Here is a 27,586-nt window from a genome sequence, read left to right as displayed (position 1 = left end):
CATATTCTCGTTTTACCAACTAAGAAATATTTTTAAGACACTTCTAAGACTCTGGCCTATTAGAAAATCACAAGTATTTTTATTCTTTGAAATACTTGTGAACTGATCTTGTTAAATGTTAAATCATGCCTCGTTTCAGGCTCTTCCAGCAGAGGGTTCATTTTTTGTCTTATTAGAATCTACATGCTGATGTTTTACTGATCTTTCGAACACAAACGTAACCCTGCAGTTGACAATACAGAAACAGGTTGATAAGTTAAAATTTCTGTTATGTCTTTGTAAATAAGCAAGGGCGGGTCGTTTGAAGTGGTGGTACAAAGGGATAAGGGATGGGGGCAGATCGTATCGCCGTGTCCAAACTGCCACAGACAGATAACGGCGTGCGTGTGTGCGTTGAATTTTAATACACCCTGTATTAGTTGCGGCTAAATGCTTAATTGAAACTTATTTTATGTGGATTCTGGATTGGAGGTTGTTGCTTTGTTTAATGATATGGTTTTTAAATGTTGTTTGTTTTTGAATGTTTCTTTGTGTAGGATTTGTGTAGAGGTTTTATGTGGTCATCGGTTAGGTATGTTATTTATTGTTGTATGGAGAAAATACATGAGAATGAGAGCTCAAGAACTCTTTGCTTACCGTATTGCATGTGTAGATAGTAGAACCAACAGTTAAAGCTTGGTGGCTTTAACACGGTTTCTTCTACTTATCAACGACATATTTAAGACAGTACAGACCAATGCTGTAAGGTTAATCCGCCTTAACAGACTATAAGACTTGGTATTTGTTTTATCCGGCACTTTCTTATTCAAATGTTTTAAGACCTAAGGAAACTGATACAATTTTCATTTCATTATGTTATATTTGATGCACCGACTTTAAGGAGATATAGTTTTTTTACCTTTCGCTAAAAAAACTTTTTGTGGTCCTAGATTTTCCACAAGGTTTTCTTTGTTGATCAAGACCAAACGCACATTTATTAATAAACTATCTTACTAAACAGATTTCTCAAAACTAGCTGCATATATTAGAAAAAAAATAGTACAATATGAGATTCTTATCTATACCTCAATAAGTAAATAGACAAAACATTTTCAAGTTTACCCTGAAAAATGTGCAGGGTTCGCATCGGGTCGATACTAAGCCTCCCCGCGCCCCGCAGGTGCGACGAGATAATCCAAGATGGCCGCCGAGATAGGACGTGACGTCACAGCGCAGCCCGCGTACCCCTCCCCCGCGCTCCGCTCTCCTCCACCGCCCCCGGCGCATCCTCGAAGCCTCTCGCCACCCTCCTTAGATCCTTTCAGAAATCCGGCGAATACCGTCAGCAGATGTAAGAAGACTAAAATTTTGGAGACAAAAAGTACATCACTTTTCTTCCATTTTCTATAATACCCACATCTCTATTCCACATTTATCGATCTTTCGAAAAATCCAAAGGACTTGAAAAAATTAAAAAGAGAGTTTGAACTTTTTGTAAAATTTACGTTAATGCAATAGAAAGTCATTGAAATCTGAATTTATCTGTGAAACAAAGCTAAATGTGGTTTCTTTAATTTCTTATTTTTTCATAAAAAAACGTCGTTTAATGGAGTACTTTGCGTAATTCCACTTTCGCTAATTATTTTGACAATTAATGAAACTGGATCACACTTGTTGTAATGAAAAAAAATAACATTTACTTTCTTATAAATTCTCAAAAAAGTATGATAATGTGTCAATGTAATTATCATTATGAAGCTATTGATTAAAAAACGCATAGAAACTTCCGTTCTTGGACCTGTTACATAAATAAACTTCGCACGTGTAAATTCGTAATTAGAATCTGTTTACGTAATACGATTTTTTTTTCATTCCTTTTAAGCAAACTGTGGACTACATACAGGCTTACTTTTGCTACACCATACCAAATAACTTTCCCCATTTTGTACTATGTCAAAGACAACTAGCTCAATTCGCCGTCTTCAAAGGGTGGCGTTCAACTAACTTTCTGAATTAATTAATATTTGATCCAATAGCAAGAGTTATAACAGATCAAATGGCGAATGAAGTGAACTAACTGCTACTGATACATTACGTTTTAAAATATACTTAAAATGACTGTCAACGCATATAAAATACCATGATTCATTCATACAAAACTATACACTACCGAATTTCTTACCGTTTTACCGAGTTTCGAACCCAACCAGAGTCCTTAATCATGAGCTAACCTAACGTATACTGCAGTCATAAACCAACAACCAACAATGTACTAAATCAATAAAAAATAATGTTCTCATAATGTCTTGGAGATAAACGCTCCGTTTCTGACGCTACCTAGGGTGGGCAGGCGCTATGTGCTCTGAGCTATGTAAGGGGTTATCTCGGCAGCGGCGGCTCTATCTAAATCTGTATTATCGCAACACGCCGAATAATTATTACTACATGTACAACTACAACCTGCACATATCTACTAATGTTCATTCGTGATGATCGCTCTATTCAACTTTGATTTGTATCGTAATTTTTGAAGGTTAAACTCATTTAACTATGCTACTGTTTAATACAATTGCTTTATTTGTAGTTATTGTTTAGTTAAAGGTACCATGTTTATGATGTATTTCAGATTCTATATGTATATTTATTGTAGTAGTGGTGATTGATAGTCGTAATGTGTTAATGTATCATGGTTCTAGATTGATGTACTCATATTATTTTCTCACTTACTGTTGCCTGCGATTTATGATATGTATGAATTCGGATTTTTTAATTGCATTATAAGTTTTACAGAGAATGCGTCTTCTCCACGTTTTGTAACATGATTAATTACTGCTCTGCTCCTATTGAGTAATCAAAGCGTGATGGTTATATGGTCTTCGTCGATAAATATAACACTAAAAAAAATTGCAAATCGGATCATAGGAGCCTAGCACGGTCTAAGAAACAAACTCTTCAGCTTTATTTTATAGATTTAATTACAATAAATTTACTTAAAATCAGTTCTTATTCATTTTCTTCATATAAGATCCGAAGGAAAATTCTTTAAGAACTTGTGCCATTAAAACTAAAAGCAAATTTCCTTTCGCTTGAAGATTTTTGTCAGATATCCCAAAACTGATCACACCAAAACAAAAGAATACGCATCCGCCATCCACCGACACATATTATTTTTCTTATAATAAAGTTCACAGTATTAGTAAAAAGACTTTCACAATACCATATTACGATGAAACATAAAATCGATGTATGTACATTCGGTACGCAGACAATACGCGTACGGTTTACATACATAAGAGTTACATAGGTACAAAAGTACATAGCAAGGACGATGCCCTTAAGACCGCTAAGCATTCTTTCAACCAGACACCTTGAAAAACTCTCGAACCCGACTGAAAAATCTCATAAAAGAATAAAAGCCTGAAGGCATAAAGGCATAAAAGCTTAATCCCCAGGGAACAATCATGTTTCCCTCTTAATGAACAAAGAATCCTTCATCCAGTCGATGACGATGTCTGCCTTATCGATTTCATCGCGAGACACTTTATATCGATTCCAATTCATAATGGTTTAATACTTTAATCGAATACTTTTGGTGTACAAGTACCTAGGGAATTATGGTAGGGTAGACTCTCGGAATTAATTTGAATTTCGATTTTTTATTTAATGATAATGAGTATCATCATTAAAACACAAATAAAATTTAACCAAATGTAATGTTACTGTTTTTCTGTTGTGTTTAGTTAAGCTAAACAGGTGATAAATAAACAGCTCTACATTTTTAAATTGAATATTATATTAAAGGCAATAGTTATTTTACTAACTTGCTTTTTTACTTCTACTTTTCGACTGTGCTCTTGAATATTTTTTTTGTATATCGTTGAATTGAATGTGATTTTGAATAACTTCCCACAACCGAATCTTAAAAATAATATTTATTTTAAGCAGCTATAATATTCGAATGTCCCATTAACTAATACAAAATCAGGCTGTATCTATCAGTGTAAAGCTAAAGGCATCCACACACGCGTCGTCTCGCGCGGAAATGGCGTCTAACCGGATATTGTATCGCGCCTTCATCTCCGGCGCGCTTCCGGTTCCGGCGCCCACCTCCCACCGGCTCGTGCGTCGCCTAATTACTACCTTACATTTATATAGCTAGACGAGAATATACGTTGTTACAGGAATCGATCGATTATGTACAATATTGAGTCGAGTACGAGTAAATAGTTTGTTTTGATTTTTAACAGGGAACTAGACTGAAATTAAAGTATAATGGAATGATTAAGGGCTTTTATTTTTTTTAAGTAATGATGGTCAATTATTTATTTCTTAATTCTTCCCTATACCTATGACAATAAACGTATTCGATATTAATTAATGCAAGTCTCGGCATGTAGTCCTAAAAGATATATTAAACATGAAATACGTAAGTTCAATTGCTATCACCATACGATCACAAATAAAATAGGTTTATTAACAGTATTAACACCCTAGTTACCACTCATGTCCCCTGTGGCCACAACAAGCCACACAACTGTGGTCTAAAAGACCCCATGAATAGAAACAATTGAAGGCCACCTTCTGTAATGTGTGTCAACAGGCGTTATTGCCCGCAATAACAGTATAAACATGTTGTGCAAGTTAACATATTGATTTGTAAGTGTCTGGAGTTTATTTTGTTTGAATGTGTCAGGTCGTTTCGGTCCTGGATTCATCCGAGTTCTTTGTTAGGTTTGCCATGGTGTGCTTCAATGCGTTTATATTCCATAAGTGCAAGTCTTAATTTTAAACGTTGTGGTAAGTTAAGATTGTACAGGGGGTATAATCGTTACTACAATGAAACGCAAAGAACAAAAACAACAAAATAGAAACATTGCAAAAAAATACGGACTTCATGAAATTGAAAACTAATGATCTCTTTAATCTACCTGTGTAACCTAAGTCTGTAATCTAAATCATTGCTCAGGAATACACCGTGCTCATTTATAATCAGTACCTATTAATCACAATTAATACTACGTAAAAGTATTAAGTGACAAAAATGAACACACACTATCTACAAATCAGCAAGCCCTTTACCAAAGCCGTGCTCTATCTATCCCTTTAGTTCAAAGTCTAAAAAGTGACACTTCACTATGACAATCAGGATGTGTGAATTAGCGTTGTGTGCGGTTTGCGCGGGCGCCGGCGCGTGCGCATCGTGTGTTGCGTGATGCGCAGCAGACCAACTTCCCCTAGCTGTCATTGATCTGGATACGTTGTTAGCTACCGCTTGTTCGAATTTATTTGTCTATTTATTTTTTTAGTATTATAATTTTGAATATGGGTATACATCAGCGTTGCCAGACGTCCCGATTTTTAGATCAAATTTAAAGGTCCCGCTTTTCGTCCGTACGAAAGTAGCACGCCTCGTAGGATTCACACCAAGTACGAATCTAAAAAGAAGCTCGATCAATTTTTGGCGGAGTTAAATAAAAAGATAAAAATTTGAAAACCTTTGATATATATATGTGTAATTTATATGTCCCGCTTCTGACTGAAGAATCCCGCTATTTTCACTTAAAAAGTACCAAAGTCCCGACTTGTAAGGAAAAAAATCTGGCAACGCTGGTATACATTGAAAAGGCAACGGAGCTGTGGCATAAATAATAATGTGGTATGTAATTTTCACATCCCTACAATAAATAGTTATAAAAGATAACAACGTAACAAGCTTATACATATTATCAAGTTCAAAAGGCTTTTATGATTCCTATTATTGCACAGCAAATGCTGAAATGTCATATTAAAATTTTAAAAAAGAACGCTTAAAACAAATAAAATGTCATGTTCCATGATTTCAATTAAACGGCCATCTTGAAAATAGAATAAGCTACCGGTACCAAAAACAAAATACGAGCGACTATAAATAAAAAAATACCTGTTCTGAACCTCACAATTAAAGCTTCAATTCTTGAAATAGCTCCTTAATTACCCACCGCTGGTTAATTAATTAAATACATTTATAGGCATGTGATTTTTGTAGTAACTCATAATTCTTGTCTCTGACAGATGCATGATTAATTTCTTTTTGACTTATCCACGTTAAACTAGGCACTAATTGATACAGATGGTATGAACGACTAAACGAGAATGTTATTAATAGATAAGAGTATCAAGTACTAGACTTTGTGGTTTCATAACATACTGTTACCAAAAAGGCAATTTTTCGTTCAATTAATATGTGTAAAACGTTTGAATACAGAAATAATTATTTTTTAAATGTTAAAACGTTGAGAAGGGACGGATAGATATTTGAAAACATTGATTTTATTAAAATTAAGAATATTACAAATTTGAAAGCGACAGTTAAAAAGTTACAAAATTATAACATTGTTCGATAAAGTAGATTTAAAAGACGAAAATCGCATCAAAATAAGTACTTACTTAAAATGTCTGTTACGCTAGCACGGTGTGGGAGGAGGTTGGGAGGGGTGCACCACAATGAGTTTTGATTTACTGCCATCTAAAGTTACAAACTTACAACCCTTCCTACATCGTAATGTAGACAAGCAAACTATTGACAGCCGACGCCAGTGAGTCTGTAAAAAGTGTTTGTTTAAATGAAATTAAGTATTAAAATTAGATTAGAGCAGGAACTGAAAATAAAAAATAAATTTGACAAACAATTTGACAGATCAATATGATGTACGAATAAAAATATTATAATTTTATTGAATGCCAAAATTATAATTTTAGTTCCTTTTTTGACAGTTGCTAAAATTAAACGAAGTCTACTTACATATTTATGAAAAAAAAAGTTATCTCCGTAATAAAAACCAGTAAATAAAACAACAATTTATGTTAAAAGTAATTTACATTAACACGTCATTTACAGTTTTTATTCGATAATGCATTCGGCCTCAAGTTAAACAACGTTGACAAAAACGCAATTGCAACGCGCTGGTCAATAAAAAATAAAAACCGACTACTAATGGCCAGTCTCCCACCGCGTTAATTACACTAACATTCCTTCCACTCGTTCGATTTCGTTCATTCATTCACAATTACATCTGTTAAATAAACTATCGGCGTCACCCTCGTACTCTGGGGTTCATTTAACCCCTCAGACATAAAGGGAACAATAACATTGACTGGTTCGCTTCGGCAACTGATTGCGCAGGATCAAATCACAGGCGTTGGTGTTTTAATTTTCTTTTGGGGACGATTTGCGCTATTGTTTGGGTCAAAGTAGGTCTCCATAACAAAATAATTTAATTATGAGAACATATTTATTTGATATGATATTTTTTTAGGCGCTGCTGGAATGTGTGTGACGGTTCTTTTACTGAATATTAAGTCCACACATACTTAAGTTTTAAAACAAACCCCGCTGATCCCTTAATCGTCCTAGCAGACAATGAGGATTTCATAAATCAATCAAAGTTTCAAACAAAGATCATAACTCCAACGCAACGACTCTTCTGGAAAACTTAAATTACTCTTTTTTCCGCAATGCGAGTGCGAATAATCTTCTTGACGGGCTGAGAAATTGATGGCGTCGAAAAAACGCCGACTCAAAATCCGGCGAACTTTTTACGTCATCCGAGTTTCACTTAGAGAAGTTTCTACATCCATTTAGAAGTTACTCCTATACGACAAGCTGACAAATTTTAATGAACCCAAGAGGGCTGCTAATGTCTGCGAGTCGCGTAATGGGAAAACTTTGACGCGTTCGCCCCCGCGCCGCTCCCGACGAACGCGCCAAACATTTTTACTTCACATATTATATTGTTTTCAAGACATATTTACCGAAGTCATGACAAAACAGCGATTGTGAGTTCAAAACTCACATTATGAACACAAAATTGTATGATTACATTATCCGCCTATTTCGGTTCTTCAAACGTAAGTTTTGTATGGGAAATGAAATTAGTGTAACCAGTGTAACTGAATACCCCTGGGCGCGTTACAATAAAAAGCGCAATCATTTTGTCGTGTGCCAATTCAACTCTTTTAGTGTGAAGTCGGGCTAGTAAAAATGACATTATAAATTTTAACCTAAACGTTCAGTGACCAATGAAAAAATGTATTAGGGGCGACACGATTGTGATTTAAACGGCTAACCCCCGCTAAAGGGCGGTCGGTGCGTCATCCATCATACGCTTTACATATGTTTGAATAAAGCTCGTGGGAAAAGGATTTCCTCTCAGAAGTCAAATCGGTATTATGCAGCAGAGTAGGGTGGCTAAGAGGTCGGAATCCCTAACTTTCGTCGAAATATAAGCATTAAAATTTAACAAAGTTCAACTGTAGATAGGTTTCATGGTATCCTTTCATAATCAGCCGATTATCGACACTAAAAGATAAGAACTTAGTGAATTGCTTAAATTAGTTTCAATTAAGAAATCGATTTTTTTTTATTCAATCAAAGTCTTTCCTTAATATTATAATACAAGCATACCATAGTCGTCTTTTATTTTAAATATATACAAATTGTTGATCTTTAAACTAAGCCTCCAACTACATCCGTTATTCCCACAGAATCCAAACGTGTGGCTTCCCTCCCCTACAAATAGCGGATTAGGGCAGTTTGGCAAACAAGGCGTCGCCGGCGCGTGCGTCGCTTATAACTAATGCTGTATTAATGTCTATTAGCTGCTACCATTGTTCTGCACCTAGCCTTAGCTATTAGTTTGGATTTATAAAAGTAATGCGACGTTGAGGACTTAAGCCCATGACTTTCGCACGAGAGGCGTTAATCGAAGTCAAGTAGGTATTGTTTGAAACTTTGAATTTAGAATGCTATTCGGTTGTTCCCTTTTTTCTCTTGTTTTTAACTGGTCACTGGTCATCATCATCACTGGTCCCATTACAAGAAGAGTAAAAACGAAACGTCGATTCTATGTTTTGTAATTTTTTATAATGACTTTTTTGCCTTACGATCCTTTCAGCTGTAAGCTAGCTATACCGTAACTATTGCTGCCAAGCGACTACTACTAATAACGACTGATACGACTGCTTTTAACAATTTGTTCGCTACTTACTAAAACGACAAAGTCTGTTTCATTTAACTAAATATGAGCTAAGCTAAGATCAACAAATTTTGATACTTATAATCAACATATTAAACTGTACTAACAACTACACGACTGGATACAAATTCGTTTCTGATAAATTACTCAAATGCCGTAACTCTCACTAATAAATCTATTTCAGCTAGTTCTTAGAAACTGTACCAAGTCCACAAGGCCAATGCCGCCATGCCGCAGATCGATTCAGTCCGCGATGGCCACGATAACGATGGAGTAGCAGGGGTGAGTGTTATCAGACCAGGCACGTGCCATCGGCTGGCGTTGCACCCTAGCCGTAGTACAGGCAAGACATTCAGGTCAACTCCATTGTAAAGTTATCATTTCTAGTCAAGAAGGATTTCTTGCACGTTGTTTGATATCTGATTAGATTGTGATTTAAGTTTGATTGGATAAACTACTGTTGTTTGTATTGGTTTGGATTGGCTTCATTCAAACTACTTGAATTGAGTGTTGTTTCAGTTAAATGTTTACAGTACAAAATAATACAAATTATGCTCCCAGCGTGTTCCGTATTATATTAGGTTTATTAAGGACTTGGTCCTAATGTTTGATCTTGAAATTTGTTCCTTAAGTACGTAGTGGCAGAATCATAATTTCAGTATTATGTTGTCAAACTCGCATTATTTGTAAACTCTGAAAAAACGGAATAGTCGTTCACTTTAACATCAAGATACTGTCCATTTACTTACTAGGTAGTAACTTACTAAGTAGGTGCCCTATTATTTTAACTGTTGAAGATATTGGTATGATTAGTTAAGGAGATGCATTCTAAGCATAAGTTGAGAGTGTTGGGATACACTATGACCAATTAACACCGGAAGTTTATGTTCTACGGTCAATATTAATTTTAAAAAAAGATTGGATTTCAGTTACTAAAACAAAAAAAAAACAAAGAAACAGAACCGAAACTAAAACTAGCTACAATTTAATGTGTCATATTCGATTGCAATAATATTTTTTCCTATCTCATTACATCGGCCAACCCACAAAGCGATCTCATTACCGGCGTTTCACTTTACACTTCCTGCTCATTCGTGTGCAATCTGTAGTGTGCAAATCCGTTAATCTTATTTGGTGGGTAGTCGGCAAGCACGTGGCGACACGTGGCCCAAAATCAAACTAATCTCTAGGCCGTACGCGTCGGCGGGCAGCGCGCGTGCGCCGTCGCGATAACGCCAAGAAACGCTATTCATTCCCGCTCTTTTGTAGTGAACAATCACTTATTTATTTATGATATTTGCTACTAGTCAACCTGCCACCCTCGTGAGTTAATGTGTACTTAACTTGGCTAAAGCCCCGCGTCGTCAGATAGGGAGTCTTACAAGGGAGTGTTAGTAGTTGCCTCTACGTATAAATCTTAAACTATGTTATCCTATCTTTTTATTTGATCAAAATCATGCTTTACATTTTTATATCTATTTTAAGAACACTGTTTTAGTACTTTTACATATAATGAGAATTTAAAAAGTAAAGGTGGAATATTCCCCTTAGTAGAGTGTTTTTCAATTTGTATCTAATATGTAAATGTAAAGACTTCCACTTGTACGTCTAGTTTAACAAACCATTATCAGACATAAGATTTTGTTAAACTATAAACTCTCGAATGATCTTTCGGTTTTTTGCGAAACCATGCCAAATGCCCGTTATCCAAATTAAAAAAAAACCTTGTCACAGACGCGAATGGAATGTCAGTTCCCTATTGTCAATGTCAAACCAGTGTATGTATATTTTCGTGAGTGCTGTTCTGTGGTGCTGTTTTCTTTCGTAAATAACAAACAAACCCTTGTTTAAATAAAGTTAAACATCTATAATGGGCGAAGAGGACGAATACGCGTGTGTAAATAAAGCACAGTTAAGAATCAAGGACAACTCTGGTATCAAGAAAAAGAAGAAGAAGAAAGCTAACAAGGACACTGAGAAACTAATGGAAAACGAAGTAAAACAACAAGTGAAGCAACAAACTAACACCGTCGTCAACACGAAAACAAAAGCTGAAATGGCATTCCAAAAGATGCAAGAAAAAATGGTAAGTATATATTGCACAATGTTGTTTAAAGTTTTGTTCATCTCATATTTTAATTATAACACCAGAATTGTTACTGCGTTGGCCACAAGTGCCACACACGCATTTGAATATATGCTACGATTGACTGCATAACCTTTTTCCGATCTGCGTATTTGTTTAAAAATCTCTTGAAAGTTAAAGAAAACTGACTGAAGCTGACCCAAACTCATGTAGCAATTTTCAGATCCTTTACCTTAAGCAAAATTAAACAAGTTTATTGAAAAAACTACATCTTTTCTCCGTTGAAACAGTACAACTATATTTTTTCTCTTACAGCAAAAGCAGAGGATACAACAGAAAGCCGAGATGACCCACAAACAAAGAGTTGAAAAGTTTAACCAACACCTGGACAGTCTGACTGAACACTTTGATATACCTAAAGTATCTTGGACTAAATAAATTGTTACTGGAACCATGTTCATGTACCTTATTAATTTATTTATGAATAATGATTGACAAATATGTTCTTTGATTGCTAAGATATTGTTAACTGCAACTAGTGTTAACTGAGTATTCTCATAGTATGGTTATCTGCAATCAATAATGTAATAAATAAGAAACAAAATAAAAATATGTCCTTTTTCTAACATGATCTGTTAATTATTTATAATTTACCCATATACTTATACATTTTCATAGTATTTATGAACCTCCATTAACTATACTCCTGAACACAACTTATCAAGCAATATTTATTATTTAAGGGCACTTTCCACTGTTACAATAGCTATCCCTAAAGATCTACAGATGTGTAGTGTTGCCATGGGTAAGAGACTTCATGCAGCAAATAAAATGAAACAAAATCTTAATTCATAACATTTTATTCAGATGTGTAAAAGAAAATTATAAAAACATACAATTTAAAGCAAAACAGTTTATTGGACGGAATTGTAAAATACACAAGGTAACAGTGTAAAATATGATTTGATATTTATTTAAAAGTTATTTACTCAATAAAAGTAATGTCATTTCATGATTCAAATAATTAAAACTAAATATTTTCTTGTCTAAGGCACACTTGAAGGCTATCAATTACACTTTGATATTGATATTCTCTAAATATAAAGTATTTTAATTTTAATATATAGAAGTAAATAAATGCTTATTTGTTTATAATACCATACATAATAATGTAGTATGGACATACATATTTACTTGCATTAACTTAAATTGAAGGTGGTAAATATTTGCAGTACTTAGGACTGCAAAAATTGTATGAGATATAATTGTTTATATGCAATTGCATATAGTTACTCTCATACAACAACTTTTTTTTTACATAGGCTCATGCCCAATGCAAACAGGTTTAATCAGTGAGATTTCTATTAATATCATGGTAAGGAGACTATACACTATGGTTAATAAACAAGTATCAACCAAACATCTACACATAAGTACTTTATGGACGGCCTGACTATCACTATTAGAGATAATAAATGTAATATTTATAATGTCATTAAAAATTGTTGTTCTTAGCCTATGTTAAAATACTAATTTAAAATATAAACATCAAGTACATGTACAATCAGATCTAATATACATAAAATAAACTAATTGTTATAGTTAAAAGTTGCCAAAAGCTGCAATTATCATTTTGTTTAAACATACTGTTCTGTAGCTTTGATATTTTCAAGTCATACTTTTTCACACCTTCCAGAGGCATATACGTGAGATTCGATAGTAATAAAATAATGAGATGTATTGTATTATTTTTGCACTTACTAAAGAATAAGTATCATTGCAGTAGTGAGAGAGAAATTACGGTCTTACGCTCATCAAGATATAATATTTCTACACCAGCAAATATTACTTTATGAGGTGGCAGAAGCTTTCTGAAGTCAAAAATATACACACGACATCAAACATAACTGGACAATACTGGACGAGTTTTAAAACTCGAATGTTCTATTGCTTGTTGAACACATAAACTCTTGTCATCTAAATCAGTCTAAACTTATTAATTACTGTATCAAAATAATTAAAGCTACCAGATTTATAAGAACAGTACTTAATGCTGTGATTGAACCAGAATTTGATCCCCAAAACGAGAAAGTGAATACTTTAACGAAGTTCTCTTTTGTCGACCACGGGTCACTGCCGTCGTCGAAGTGCATTGGACATTGATCGCGCTCCCTCTCGTATTCCTCCATTTCTATGGCGACCGCAGCGCCCTCTGTGTAGTTCCATGACGTCACGTCTTGCTTCAAATCACAATAAGGACCCAGAGCTTGAGACATCAGCACTCTGAAAAACAAAACAAGTCAAGCTATAGAAATAGTCTTATTAGTCAACAGTGGGCTACGAAGCATTGAACCTTTTTATTTGTCAATTATACAGATTTTTGAAAGAGTATTTATGTGATAATTACCTGTTAAGATCAGCCCGCTGGTACACCCAACATCTGTACTTTGAGAAAGGATCTAATTCATCATAAGTGATCAGATATGATTTCAGATTCTCCTTCCAAAAGCCAATACATTTCATCCTGTAGTCGGGATCACTGTAGATATCGACAGGTCTACCCAAATAGTCTACAGACAGACAATAGTTTTCCTTAATCTGTATAGTTTTTTGGTCTATATCGCACACAGAGAAATCACTTAGATTCAACTTGCAGTACAAGTTTGGTCTGGGACTTAAAGTGACACCACCCAATATTCTCGTTTCGAATTTGACGTCGCCCTTTTGAGTGAAGTTGAATTTGCCAGCAACTGGGCACCGGATAGGCGAAGGGTCCTTCTTCAAGAATATGTCATAACGCCATTCCTGTTTGTTTTTGAACTGCACCCAAGAACATACCGTGTGGAAGTTGCTTTGAATCATAGCTAAACCTTTGCGGTACCTGGGAATAAATTGCGGCTTGTATGAAGTCCATTTGAACTTAAGTAAGATGAAAAAGACAACGAAATTCGTCTTAAAGATCTATATTTGCATAGATGCCTTTAAAGTGGTAATCTATGAATAGACTATTTTTTTAACAAACCTTATAATATTATGATGTTGAGGTACAAAATCGAAGCACACGTAATCTTTTTGGCAACCGTCGACAGTAAGACGCGCCATCATCACTCGACTATCTCGCTGCTCTCTGCAAATAATAAATATGATAAAACATTACATTACTGCATTTTACGAGCATACCATAATTTCCCTTTAAAATATATGACAATATTGATCTTATACTAGAAAGAAATCTTATGGGAATCTTATCACGAAAAATTAAGTTTCCAAACTTAACAGTCCATAAAAATATAAATACATTACAATAACAATTAAGCATTACCTGCAAACGTAAATAGTCTTCCTGAATCTTCCTTCATCAGGATAATATGTTTCAATGATATGGGTCTCATTTATAAAAACGTCAGCATCAATATTGGCCGTGTTGATCCAATCTCCCGAGAAGTTTTGTGGCAGCCTGCATCCTGGTTCTACTACTTCAGCCTAGAAAGGTCCAACAATGACATCAAGGTCACGCAATGGGAGCCAGCGGATGGAAAGCACCGTCGTTATCGCGCTAGGAAGCGGCGCGGTGGCACGTGTGAAGTATTTAGAAGGCATACCGCGTGGATTAGTTCCGGTTGGCTCAGGATCGAGAATGGTCAAAGGTTTTGGGGAAAGTCTTTGTCTAGTAATTGAACAAAGAAGGCTGGATAAAAAAAAAAATGAAGACTGTCGTGATCAACTCAGATGTGAGTAAGTATGGTAATCAATAGTTGTTCCTTCTCTACTGTTAGTATAAACCTCTGCCCAGCTATAGGGTGCTACCCAAAAATGGTACATTGAAGTACATTCACAGTATTAATGATTTACCATAACATTTACTTATGTTGCTGGGGAGTTAGATGCGCCGATTCTTAACTGCATCAAGACCAAGAAAGTGGTAAGGGGAAAACAAGTCAGGGTACTGACAATAGTATGTCACAACATTGAAAAGGAGCTACTTGGTAACCTCATTTGATTAAAGACTCTTTGGATTGCATTTCCATTTACCTTAACCGGCGTAACATGATATCTCTCTGGTGACTTTTCAACAGTCTTCAATGTATTACATTCCGCTGTGATTGAGGCTCCTATGTATAAGTCATCATCTCTGTTCTTCAGGAAACATCTGTACCGCTCATCCTTTCGAGATTCCTTTGTGTTTGCGACAGCAAAGAAGTGATTCTTATTTACGAACCAATGACCTACAAAATATAAGAGTTTTGTGGTAATGAATTACATTGCTATGATTTAAATAAAGCTAAATGAAGGCTTGTAAAAAGGTGTACTGATATCTGCTCTCTTGGTCTATTTGCCTAAAACCTCAGTTTAAAAATTAAGCTGAACTTAATACAAATAAAACCCACAATAGACATTACAAAATCAAATATCACAACACCATAGAAGCAATAAAGTGAAGTGTAAAGAAACAAAATGATTAAATAATAATGATGGCATACCTAAACAGCTGTATTCCACAACACCGTCAAAAGTATTAGACATGCCTGCACATTTCCTATATGTAATATTAAACTTCTGGTTGGTTATCAAGAACTGTGTACCAGCTGTCTGACAGGACTTGATCTGAGCATCAGGATGATTGCATTCGCCGGTAAAGCGGAAACGATTCTGATATGCAAACTGCCAGACACCTTCCAGGGATGATCTACAGTTGACCTAGAAGAAATGAGAATATTTTTGGTGGCTTATGTTGATTTGGTTAAATTAGTTAGAACTGAGTAAATGTTGCGTTTTAAATATTACAAGACAGAGGATGGCTGAGAGACAATATAGGCATATTAGATAAGACAAAGAGTAATGATATATGTATTCAGCAAAACACAAGCATATTTTGCATATCAGAGATTGAAACATTAAAAATTTATGCAGTTTTGCTTACAAATTATGTCTATATAGCACATTCACATAAAACCCAATTTGTGTCATGCATTTTTCTATATTACTACTTACAATATATGTATAACATATTAAGAGAATTAAAAAAACACTTACAGGCACATAGTTCTCAGAAAACAGAGTAATCAAGCCTTGATCAGGGTTAAGACCCCGACAAACCCTCTCTACTGTGGGTTCCTCATCAGGTGCCAAGTTAATACAAGGAGACTCTATCTTCTCCAACACATTCACTGTTCGGACAATCATCTTCACACAATAGTAACACTTGGTGTAAGAGAATACCATAGTGTAGTTCACTCTGTATTCAGACTTTATGTTGATACATGTGCCTCTGAAAAAAAAAATAGGTACTTGTTTAAAACTGTATTGTAAGGTTTCAATGAAGAGGCTGAATATCCTAATTAGCTTCTTACTAGTATACTAGCTATTATTCTCTAGTATAGAATCAAATTATTGGTCAGTATGGTGTAACAAACATCACACAGTCATACATATACACAAACAAACTTATTCAAGGAAATCTAAGATGATTTAGAAGAATCTTATCTGACTACTATTTTTTTATGTAATGAATTGTCGGAAAGAATTTAATAGATCTTACTGGAGAATTTTTAATAAGAATCATTTTAATCTTGAGTGAAAGTCATATTTAAGAATTTCCTCATAAAAGGGGTCTTTATTGAAATAATCCAATGGAAATACTGCTTGTGAAAATTCATATTTTTTTGTAATAATTCAAACATGACTCAATCATGAAACTTACCTTCCAGTCATTTCACTGGCATTGATGTCTGTAATTGTTTGTTTTCCATTTTCGAATGAAAACCAAGTATTTCTTAACACTAGAGGTATCATACATTCTGCAACAACTGTAGCTACTGAAACACGAAAACAATAAAATACGTTACAAGCACTGGGCGTAACCAACGATAAATTAGAATTTAAACAAAACAAACAACTTACTGCCCAGCGATAGAAAGCATATCACAGTCACTATAACTGAATGGGGAGCCATTTCTATTTTAATCTTTCACGGAAACATTGAAAAGTAAATGCTAGAGTAAATAGTAACAAAGTTTTGACATCAAGTTCAATCTAGCAAAGGGTGTAAGCAAGGTGCGTGCGGCTGCGACGATGATGGGCGGCGCTGCCAAACTGCCAAACGCGATTGGTTACTGACAGTTAAACAAAACGTAGTGAAGAAATATTTTTTAGAATACTTATTATTATTTACTTACGTTTGATATATTTCCTTCAAAATTAAACACTTACTGTATGCGTGTTAGTTAATTATAACAAAGTTTTAAAAAGTTAGCTCAATTTATACGTGAATGAGATGATTTACGAGAATCTTATCTTCTAGTCTAATCTTTCCAAGGAACTTATAAGTTCCTTGAATCTTTCAGTATCATCGGAAGTAAACTAACTAACCGTTTACAAAAGTAAGATCTTTTATTTTTCAAACCACCAACATGCCAATGCCATATCAATAAGTTCTTTTTTAAATCAAAACGTGATTATTGATCATTCTGTGGTTTAGACCGTCATCGTTGTCATTCTGTGAATTCTGTCAAATTTGACGTGTTTTCATGTTTTGGGTTGGATTATTTTATCAACAAAATATAAATTAAACTCTACCATTAGACGTCAAGTAAGTAATATTAACAAAGTGAATCTATAGAATAAAGCGAATTTCTATTTTAAGCCTATAATAAAACTATTACATATGCTGTAAATATATCAGGCACCTGTTTAATATTTTACAGGCATGGGTCGCCGAAAGTCAAAACGAAAGCCGCCACCAAAGCGAAAAGCTATCGAACCCCTAGATCAACAATTCAACTGCCCATTTTGTAATCATGAAAAATCATGCGAGGTAAAAATGTACGTATCTGCCTGGTGCCATATTGTATTTTGCTTTTCGGAAAAAAAACTGTAACGTGTTAATTTTTCAGGGATCGAGCACGAAATACGGCTCGGATACAGTGTAGGGTTTGTTTAGAAGACTTCCAGACCACAACAAACGTGTTATCCGAGCCGATCGACGTATACAATGACTGGGTTGATGCTTGTGAAAGTGCCAATTAGTATAATATGGCCATTAGTAACTTTAAGTTTTAATAAATATATATTAATCTCAACTGCTACGTCTTAGTCTACTGTAGATGCATTTTCAAGATTAAGTTGTTAATTTATGTGGGATTATCTCTTAATTGTGTCTTAAGATATGTATACTACTACCTTGTATTGTGATTCTACCTTATGATGAGAATGTGGATTTAATGTAACACAAAGGGTATTGAAATAAATTCTGAAGATTTAAGTTGTCATTTACTTTATTTTCATCAACAATAAAGCTTACATGATATATGACACAGCCACTGTAAGCAATGTTCTATATACTTAAAAAGCAATCAATCATATTAACCACTATTGTATTTTCACTGTAGTTGTCATTTACTATGAAAATAGATCTTTAACCATTTTTCATATAGTTTTAACAGACTCAAAGAGAAAGAATTAACATTTTTTTTCTAGTATCACACATAAACAATTTATAGTATTCTTAATCAATACTTGGATTCAAAACATTCACTTAGATCATCAAGCATCTTTATGATAAGATAACAATAATTTTGCAAGTAATTGTGAGTTGGTTCATTATTTTCAGAAGCTATGTCATATCATTGATAATAATTCCACATAATTTATATATTTTATTAGACATAGAAGAAATTTGACCACAGTTAGTATAATTAGAAGCCCTAATGCTAATCAGTGATCTAAAAGCTTGATATAATCTTTATAAGAAAATTTCCACAAAACTTACTTCATATAATTGAGATTATGTATATTATATACCACATTTCTACACAGAAACAGTTTTAAATGTATGAGTGGAATGTTGTATCCTACACAAAGATGTAACAATTCAATCTAACCTGTAGAATGTAACAATAAATAACTACTAATGTATAGCAACAACGTTATAGCTATGGTTAGTTTAATATGAGATAGTTATAATTTATAAACGATACTGCCACGTTTACTTTATGCACTACATATATTTGTTATAATCATCTACATAACATTCATGTAGAATTGCTTATATTTCTCAAGTATCTTGTAACAATCTGATTAGTCTGATATATTCGTAGTGTCTTAATTGACTGTAAAATTTACTACAAGTGCAGGTAAGTACTTATAACTTTAATTGTACTAATGCCTCAAGTCAAAGCTTCGAGTCCTACTGAATATAACAACAATATTTCTCAAGTGTTCGTAATACTACACATTTTATTGACATAATCAATATCATTCCCTTACAGCTAATAATATTACACATTGATCAAAATATCTCTATTAAGTATTAACACAATAGACAGCGTCAAGCTGCATTTAATTTCAATAACAAATTGAAATAAATAAAAAATCACTCTTTAAAAATAATATAATACATTGTAGATAATTGAGCTATTGCCTAGACTTACAACCCAGGGATATCTGTAACCATGTCATTGTTCACGTATAACTGTATAAATACTAAATTGCACGCCCTATGGAAACATTACATTATTTACAACAATACTACTGAGTAGTTAACTATTACAAGTACATATAGAGACATGACATGGTTACGAGAGCCGCATACCACCGAGCCCCTCTGTGCACAAGCTGTGTAAAGAAGGTATATTAGGTGTCAGAATAGCTCACTAAAAGTTAACCACCTGGTGTATACAAAACAGGACCTACTTTAATCAAATCCTTCTTTAAATTCAATTGGAATGTGTTTATTCGAACATTATGTAATTAAAAAAAAACATGCAAAACTAATTAACAACGTCAAAAACGGCAATCAGTATTACACTTGATAAAATTCATATAACTTTACGAGTAAAATATCCACAGAGAAGCACAATTAGTTAATGCAATAGTTTAAACATGTTTTAATTATAGGTAATCGAGTATTAAAATTTGCCCATGTCTATGAAAGAGTCGTACTGGAGATCGTAGCTGTCACCAAGAGAGTTGTCGTCAGGGGATACGATGTTACCGATGCTCGTTAAATGCTGGAGCGGAGTGTCTGCGTCACAGGTAGCGGTATTATCAGAGTCGTCCGAACTGTCACTGTTACTGTCTATATACTCATACAACCGAGCCGTACTCTCGGCTGCGACGCTGCAGGCATCAGACAATTCGAATGAGCTCATCAACGTTGGAGTTTTATCGACATTAATTGCGTCAAATGAGTTAGAAAGTAAAGCGTCTTCGATGGGAACAGATTCGAAATGAGATGAGCAAGCTTCTTCGGTGAAGCGACCAGAATCACCTATCTCGGATACATTCGGTGATAAAGTTACATCAATTGCTAACGTGCTTTCACATATTACGTGTGAAGCTATGTCAAAGTCTGAGCAAATAATTTGGGGAGTAATCATTTTAGGGAAGTCTTCGACAATGTCTTTAGCGAGGGAATCAGAGCTGTCATCTGATAGGTCACCGTCCGCGTTAAGCGTGACGGAGTCATAGTTTGCGTCTTTATCGATGTGTAAATGTTCCAAATCATCGACGCACTTGGTGGAATCATCGCTGCTGTCAGACACTATCAACTCTATGCTCCTATCCAAAATGCCGGTGTCCGTACACGTGGACATTTCATCTTCGAAAACGATTTCAACACTCCGTATCCTCATTAGGGGCATTTTAGCGAATGATATTTCGTTGCCTTTAGCGGTCATACCTATTTTGTTATGACTAGTATCGAGTAACGACTCAGTGCACTCGCTCACTTCGTCGTAATCGATTTCGTAGCTCCGGAGATCAGAGGCGCAAGGCGAGCTCTCTGTCACTTTAACATTATGGGTTTTTGATGTGCAGATATGTGCATTAGTGTGATCGGGTGAGGGCGAAAGTGTGGTATGCGCATGTAATCCCTAAGGTTGCAATGATTCTTATTGTACATTAGTGCCTAGATCTAGGCCACCCTCTTCCTGCATTTTCGTTAGGAATTTGAAGACTCGGGACTCTTCGTCAGTCTGTTTCACCATGTCGATTAGAGCTAGCAGTTTCTTGATGCCAATGAAGATCCTGAGAAAATCGAAAGTTCGTTATGGAACATTTTGCAAACATCATTCGACTTAGACAAATATTATAATAGATTAAATAAGTATAAAGGAGAGAAATAGTTCATAATACAGAAGAAAGAAAAATAATTTATAAACCAATCTTGATCCTTACATAAAAATAACTATCTGTCCTTATGGGACTAACCTATTTATTCCTGTCACAACCGACAAACCAATAAGCCAGTAGTTCACAAAACCAATCATACCTAGCACCCCTGATATCGTGCTGTATCTTCTGCAGGTCCCGCTTAGTGAAGGCATCGCTCTTCTCCAGCACGGCCATCACGTGCTCCGGCTGCGACAGGTTGGGCACGTGCAGGACGCCCGTAAACGCGGACAGCATCTCCATGTCCTCCAACACTTGTCTGGTGGAAAGAGGATTTAGTTAGTGGGGTTTGAAATAAGAGGAATTTATCTTTTTAAATAGAGAAAATGTATTGAAAAATATTGAAAATTGTTGAAATTAAGGTTAACAAGTAAGTTCGACGAAAAAATACGTGTCAATCTTAAGTATGTCTTACAACCCGCATACAAAATTTTCCTTCTGAAACATGATGTCTGTCACTTTGTCATATATCAATTCATTTTCAACCGACACCAAATAACTGTCATGTGGTCCCATAAAATTTTCATCAATGAATTGATGAAAATGATGAAATGTTTACTTATTTGTTATGGGACCAAATGGGCTCAGTAGTTTTTATTAGTGAGTCGTATGTTTTTACTTCTAAAACAATATTATTATGAATATTGATAGAGATCAACGATAAAAAAAAACATTACAAGTATGTCAAAAAGAGTTTTTTCATAGATGTGCCTATAAAAAATTGGCAACTTGCCACAGTGCTTGATACTTCACCGCGACGCGGGACAAAAGTGCTTGAATTATCTTTCCTATCTCTATATAAAGAAGATGCGGTGATCTAAAAGTGGCACTTCGTGTGGCATACGTTGACACTAAACTTTTTGACTTGATTTACAAGATTTAGAGACTAAGATTTTATACATAAGATTGTAAACAACCATAAAAAAATATCAATTAAAGAAGAGAAAACCATTTTACGGTAAACGGTTGGCTACGAAAGTAAATGAACTTGATCGACTGATTTTGGTTAAAAATATAAATGTTCCCATTCCTATGTGCATTCTTTAGAATATTATTCATCATTTTAATGTTTTTTGTTGCTGACACATGCTGTATTATATAGTTATGACTTATTAGTTCTTACCTTCGGCTGCTAGTGCAAAGGATGAGTAGCTTCCGTCCCTTTGGCGGCTGTTTCTTCAGTAACACGAGCAGAGCTTGCAGCGTGAGGTTAGAATACCGAGGTCCGATGGGACCGTAGTCCAGAAGACGTTCAATGTTGTCCACCAGGATGCAAGACAGGCTTGAACGGTAGGCGTCATCGAAGTACTGCAACAATCACACTTATATTGTATTGCGAAACTACGTGATTGTTTGTTTGTGTGTTTATTGGTAACCTCCGTAACAGACGAAAATTCTGCTATTTAGTCTATTGATTTTTTTAAAGGTGATGTTAATATACGAAAAAATTAACAATATATTTTTTCCTACGTTTATTTATTTAAACTTTTACGTACAATTGTGGTACATAATGAGAAGAGAGCAAATCAGCAATCTAAAACAATCTAATTAACTAACCTTTCTGATCTGCAGACATTTGGACGACTCGGTGAAGCCGACCATGTCTTCTGGAGAGCAAACCTTCACGAATGGGAAGTCTGAGAGCTTCGCAAGTTCCGCAGCCAGAGCCGTCTTGCCACTGTTTGGTGGTCCTTCCAACAGCACTGATACTAAACCTGTATAAAAAGACCAAGAAGTTCCAGCCGTTAGTTACTGCTATGTGGACTGAAAGACCACATAACACAAGGCAATTTATATCACATTGTGTAACAATAGACCTTCTTAGAAGACCAATGTAATGTGACCCTCGTCTTTACACCGCATACTATTTAAGCATTAAAAAAAACTTAATTTGAAAATAAATTTGATAAACAAATTAAATAATTTTAGGAATAAGGTTTTGGATAAATATACATTTTTTAAAGACAAAATTAAATAACTGAGTTAACAATAAAGATCGTATACGTTCTTACCGCTAGCCTCAGTAGCGCGTGCCTGCTGGATATACAACTGTCCATCTTCAAGCAGCGATGACACAGGGCTGCCCCAGTTCACGATACCACGGCTCAAGAAATGTTCTAAAGCTTCAGCTGCCGTACCGAAAGCCGGCTTGATATCATTCTCCAACGCATGCAAGAAGTCCATCCTCTCAACCATGAGCTTCTCCATGGCTTCGGGGTCGACCTCAACTTTGCTTGAAGCTTTGATCAAACGGTTCATGGCTGTTGACTGAGCAGCTCGCACTAAACCTTCCAGTTCTGCACCGGAGAAGTTCTTGGTGAGGGCTGCCAGTTCCTACATCCAAAACAAAATAATTCAGACAAACAATACTTTGCAAAACAAAATTTAGTTGCTTTTTGGATTTGTCGTCTACGTGAATTATATCAAAATATTTGTGTTGCGTGTTGGTGATTTTTATTTTTATATTTTTTACTTATTTGTTATGCTGTACAGAAAACTAGGGTTGGAAAGCTTTCGTAGGCCTGAAACACTCAACATATAATATCAAATCTACCCCTGATTGTGACACCTTCAAAGTTTTGTACCACCTTTGCATAATTCTTTACGAACCTTGCTGTCAACATCATCAGCAATCTTCTTGTACTCTTTCATCCGCTTGGTGTGAATATTCAAGATCTGTACTCGGCCGGTCTCGTCGGGCAGACCGATTTCCATCTGGACTTCGAGACGACCGGGTCGCATGAGAGCCTCGTCAATCATATCACGACGATTCGTCATACCGATCACAAGGATGTTGTTCAATTGGTCCACACCTAGGTAATACAAATATAATATACTGTGTAATGTGAAGGGATTAGAAAATGTGCTACCCTGAAATGAATTACTTAAAGTAGGAGAAAAGTAACTTCCATTTTAATAATGTTCGCATGATGTGTTCGCAAGATTTATATTACATTACTTACCATCGATCTTAGACAGCAGCTGGTTGACTACGGTATCATGGACACCGGTGTTCCCTCCAACAGAACCTCTCGCTTTGCAAATGGCGTCGATTTCATCAAAGATGATAATATGGAGACCACTGTTTGGTCCACACTGTAAACAAAAGACTATCATCCGGACACTGGCCACAAATATTCCAACAATATTGGATCCAATATTTGTAACAAGTTAATTACCCTTTTCTCTTCCTCTTCGGCATCAGCGAACAGCCGTCGAATGTTGGCCTCGCTCTCACCCACATATTTGTCCAAGATTTGCGGACCGTTCACGATCTTGGGTTCACGAGCGTTTAACATCTTTCCGATCTGACGGGCCATGAGGGTCTTACCGGTACCGGGAGGTCCATACAACAAGATACCCTTCACGTGTTTGCAGCCTAAAATAATTCATATTGATATACTTTACAATCTCTACATCAATTGACGATTTTGTAGTATCGTCCAGCCTTCTATCGTTTAGGCATTTTTATACCAAGTTAAAAGATGCATATCGTTATAAGTTAAGTTTAGAATGCCAATTTGTACGAGTCAACTTCTATAGGGTGCTTTTATATTTACCTAATTGTTCGACGACTTCAGGTGGGAAGACTCGAGAGGCAAAAGCACGTCGGAAGATTGCATTGAACTCTCTATCCAGACCACCGATACCCATCTTGCCGAAGTCCCAGTCAGGATTGATGATAGACTGGCGTGGCTGTTTCCTGTTTTTTACATTTTGTGAGATTTTTGTTAGTGTTACGTGAATATTTTATTTTCGCTATGTCTAAAAAGGGGGACCTAAAACTATTTAACCAAACACGAATCGAAGGACCACCTTAATTTTGGTTCTTTCAGAAAAAAAGTAGTAAGTCAATACTTCCACTTACCCTTTGGCTTTTCCAACTAAGTTAAGAGAAGAGTTTTCAGCTTTATCGAATTGGATGTTGCCATCAGGTAGAAGTCGGCCCATTCTGACACGTCGAGGAACAGCGTTGGCGCCCGCTGCTAAAGCCTGAACATCCACAGCTGAAAGAAATATCAATTTGTAGGAAGTTCTTTATGAATGGTAATCATTATTCCTTTAAGATTGGCCGAAAATATTGATCACTTTTCACAGGGCTAACAAGTTACATAAGAGGAAAATTTGTTCTAAAACTTCGTGCATAATTAATGTTCTCTGAATTTCACACAATATAATATTTAGGTGGAACTATACAATTCACATTTGTTAAAAAAGGTAATAGTTATTTATTTTGCCTTGCTTTGAACAGTGGGTTGACATATTTTCGGATGTAGATGGTTAGGGTATTACTGACACAAAGGACCAAAGATAATTCTCACGTTAATATAGAGGTCTAGGCGATAACAAGTGTTGTATAGCCTTTATATTTACAAGATAAGACTCACCTTCCAAATTCTTAACAATAAGAGACAAAACTTTTTTGTCTTGGAATGCAAAAGCCAACTGCTGGCCAACAGTGAAGATCTGATTGGAAAACTGGATTAAAAAGTCACGAGCCATTTGTTCAGAATCATATGGTTCCATTGAAGTGCTGCAAAAGAATACTTTTTTATAAAACTTATTTGTATTTTTTTCTCTTAATAAAACTATATTCTCATTGACAACAACAATTTCTTCATTTGATTGTAACATGTATGTCTGTTTATACTTTGCACGAAGCATAGCTTGAAGTACTTGAACCCGAAGGACATCGCGCAATCTTAGTGGGCGTGTCTAAGCCGTCAAAAACATTACTTAGTAACTTTTTTGAATAAAAGTAGGTATGTAAATAACTGAAGAATGAGAACGCAACTCATTGCATCATGACGTCATTATAGCATCATAGGGCAGATGATATACATAATTAGATTATGACACTTACGTCTTCTTCACCATGAAATCTGCTTCCAGGGTCACATTGCACAGGCAGTCTGCATTTTGTGCCTTAAATGGCTTAACATCAATAGTCTGTAAGAGATAAGATTACTAAATCAACTGAAAACAGTTGTTGCTGGCCACTAATTGCGAAATACGGAAAATGACAATTAATAGTTATAATGTTGAACATGCAGTTGAATTTTATTCCAGATCGGTCCAACATTTTGTTGGGACAGATTTGGAATACATGTGTATAATTTTATTGTGATTAGGCAATAATGAATTTTTGTTCTATGAACCCACCTGACCAATAGAAAGAGTAGCCCATTTCCTTTGTGGGGCAGAGAATCCCACAGTGCCACGGTCAACACCACTGTAAAACCTAATACTGAAGACAAAATGCTGTGATGGTCCTGTTGAAATTTCTATGTGCCTGAAAATAAATTTTCAATTTTGTTATAACTTGTGTATACTTTGGTCTTTACTTCGGATTCTAGGACCAAAATGTATATTCTTGTATAGAGACAAAAATAAAATCATTCATTTGCCAGAGATATATTAAAATAGTTTCTAAATTGTGATAGTAGAGTATATTGGCCTTTTTATGAAATTCTAGGATTAAAACAAAACAATCATTACTTACTTCACATCACTGTTGAAATCATCTGGATTGATGAGTGCACAGTTTGTTATAGCCAACTCGTCCGATGGACATTTGGCTGCCTTCATACGCTGCAGGGGATAATAGAACTTTAATAAAACAATACTTACACAATTTTATAAGTATGCAATATAAAATGACTATTTAATAATGTGATAAGATATTTGCCTGGTAAAAACACTCCGCCCCTAAGATTACCCACTGACCAAAACATTACTTCCTGTATTAGATGATAAACACACTGTAAAACTATTATTATTTTGTTTTATAAAAAAAAAAACCTGAAAGGCTTTTTGGTGACTTTACATTATTAACTTGTTTTGGTAAGTAACTTTCATAGTCTGGTATTAAAGATTCTTGCTAGACAAAGTATTCTGTAAATCTGCCTGGTTTTTTTTGCATTAGTTCTGACTAACACAACTTCACAAAATTTTACCCTAGGTAGGTTCTACATGGAAAACTATTGATAAAGCTGAGTTATCGAAATAAATATGATGAAAGTTAGGGTTTCATAAAATATAAAAGGAAAAAACGGTAACTACATTAGTGATGAAGAGTAAAATAACTTACCATTGAAGACATTTTTAAAGGAATTCCTATACTATTTGGTGCACTATTTTGACTTTATCAATGATTTTGACAATGATTCACGACTCACGTCGACTGATTTGACATCAGACTTTCGACTACTTTCGTGCCGTCAAATGACTGCATTGAATTTATTTTGCCACAATATCCATTGGTCGAGCGATCAATACAACGAAACCGTGTTACAGTGTAGTGTTGCCATATAGAGTAGTGACGGAAAGGATGTGA

The 27,586-nt window shown here is 35.1% G+C and overlaps 4 protein-coding genes across 4 annotated transcripts; 2 read left to right on the top strand and 2 right to left on the bottom strand.

Annotated features, from left to right (window-relative positions):
* The first annotated feature begins 10,768 nt into the window (after nt 1–10,768).
* Nucleotides 10,769–11,707, top strand: LOC113502533 (protein FAM32A-like). Its single transcript, XM_026884141.1, has 2 exons — nt 10,769–11,079; nt 11,395–11,707. The coding sequence occupies exons 1-2, from the start codon at nt 10,864–10,866 to the stop codon at nt 11,515–11,517; spliced, it is 339 nt and encodes a 112-aa protein (XP_026739942.1). The 5' UTR covers nt 10,769–10,863; the 3' UTR covers nt 11,518–11,707.
* A 221-nt stretch (nt 11,708–11,928) lies between these two features.
* Nucleotides 11,929–17,181, bottom strand: LOC113502530. Its single transcript, XM_026884138.1, has 9 exons — nt 16,981–17,181; nt 16,781–16,895; nt 16,114–16,348; nt 15,561–15,777; nt 15,112–15,305; nt 14,402–14,562; nt 14,102–14,206; nt 13,487–13,960; nt 11,929–13,362 (listed from the first exon to the last, which is right to left on the bottom strand). The coding sequence occupies exons 1-9, from the start codon at nt 17,030–17,032 to the stop codon at nt 13,080–13,082; spliced, it is 1,836 nt and encodes a 611-aa protein (XP_026739939.1). The 5' UTR covers nt 17,033–17,181; the 3' UTR covers nt 11,929–13,079.
* Nucleotides 17,182–17,564: 383 nt separating this feature from the next.
* Nucleotides 17,565–18,340, top strand: LOC113502535 (transcription elongation factor 1 homolog). The gene is made up of 3 exons (XM_026884143.1): nt 17,565–17,668; nt 17,784–17,901; nt 17,973–18,340. Exons 2-3 carry the CDS (start codon nt 17,786–17,788, stop codon nt 18,103–18,105), a joined length of 249 nt encoding a protein of 82 aa, XP_026739944.1. The 5' UTR covers nt 17,565–17,668; nt 17,784–17,785; the 3' UTR covers nt 18,106–18,340.
* On the bottom strand, nt 18,341–27,565 carry LOC113502529 (vesicle-fusing ATPase 1-like). Its single transcript, XM_026884136.1, has 15 exons — nt 27,341–27,565; nt 26,753–26,841; nt 26,413–26,542; nt 26,114–26,199; nt 25,638–25,783; nt 25,118–25,256; nt 24,810–24,952; nt 24,429–24,628; nt 24,213–24,345; nt 23,860–24,062; nt 23,262–23,583; nt 22,807–22,964; nt 22,373–22,557; nt 21,350–21,508; nt 18,341–21,105 (listed from the first exon to the last, which is right to left on the bottom strand). The coding sequence occupies exons 1-15, from the start codon at nt 27,350–27,352 to the stop codon at nt 20,970–20,972; spliced, it is 2,241 nt and encodes a 746-aa protein (XP_026739937.1). The 5' UTR covers nt 27,353–27,565; the 3' UTR covers nt 18,341–20,969.
* Nucleotides 27,566–27,586: the final 21 nt, after the last annotated feature.

This window comes from Trichoplusia ni, chromosome 17, assembly GCF_003590095.1.
Source record: "Trichoplusia ni isolate ovarian cell line Hi5 chromosome 17, tn1, whole genome shotgun sequence".
Classification (NCBI taxonomy): domain Eukaryota; kingdom Metazoa; phylum Arthropoda; class Insecta; order Lepidoptera; family Noctuidae; genus Trichoplusia; species Trichoplusia ni.
Note: the sequence above shows the minus strand (reverse complement) of the source record. Positions and strands in the feature narration are given on the sequence as shown.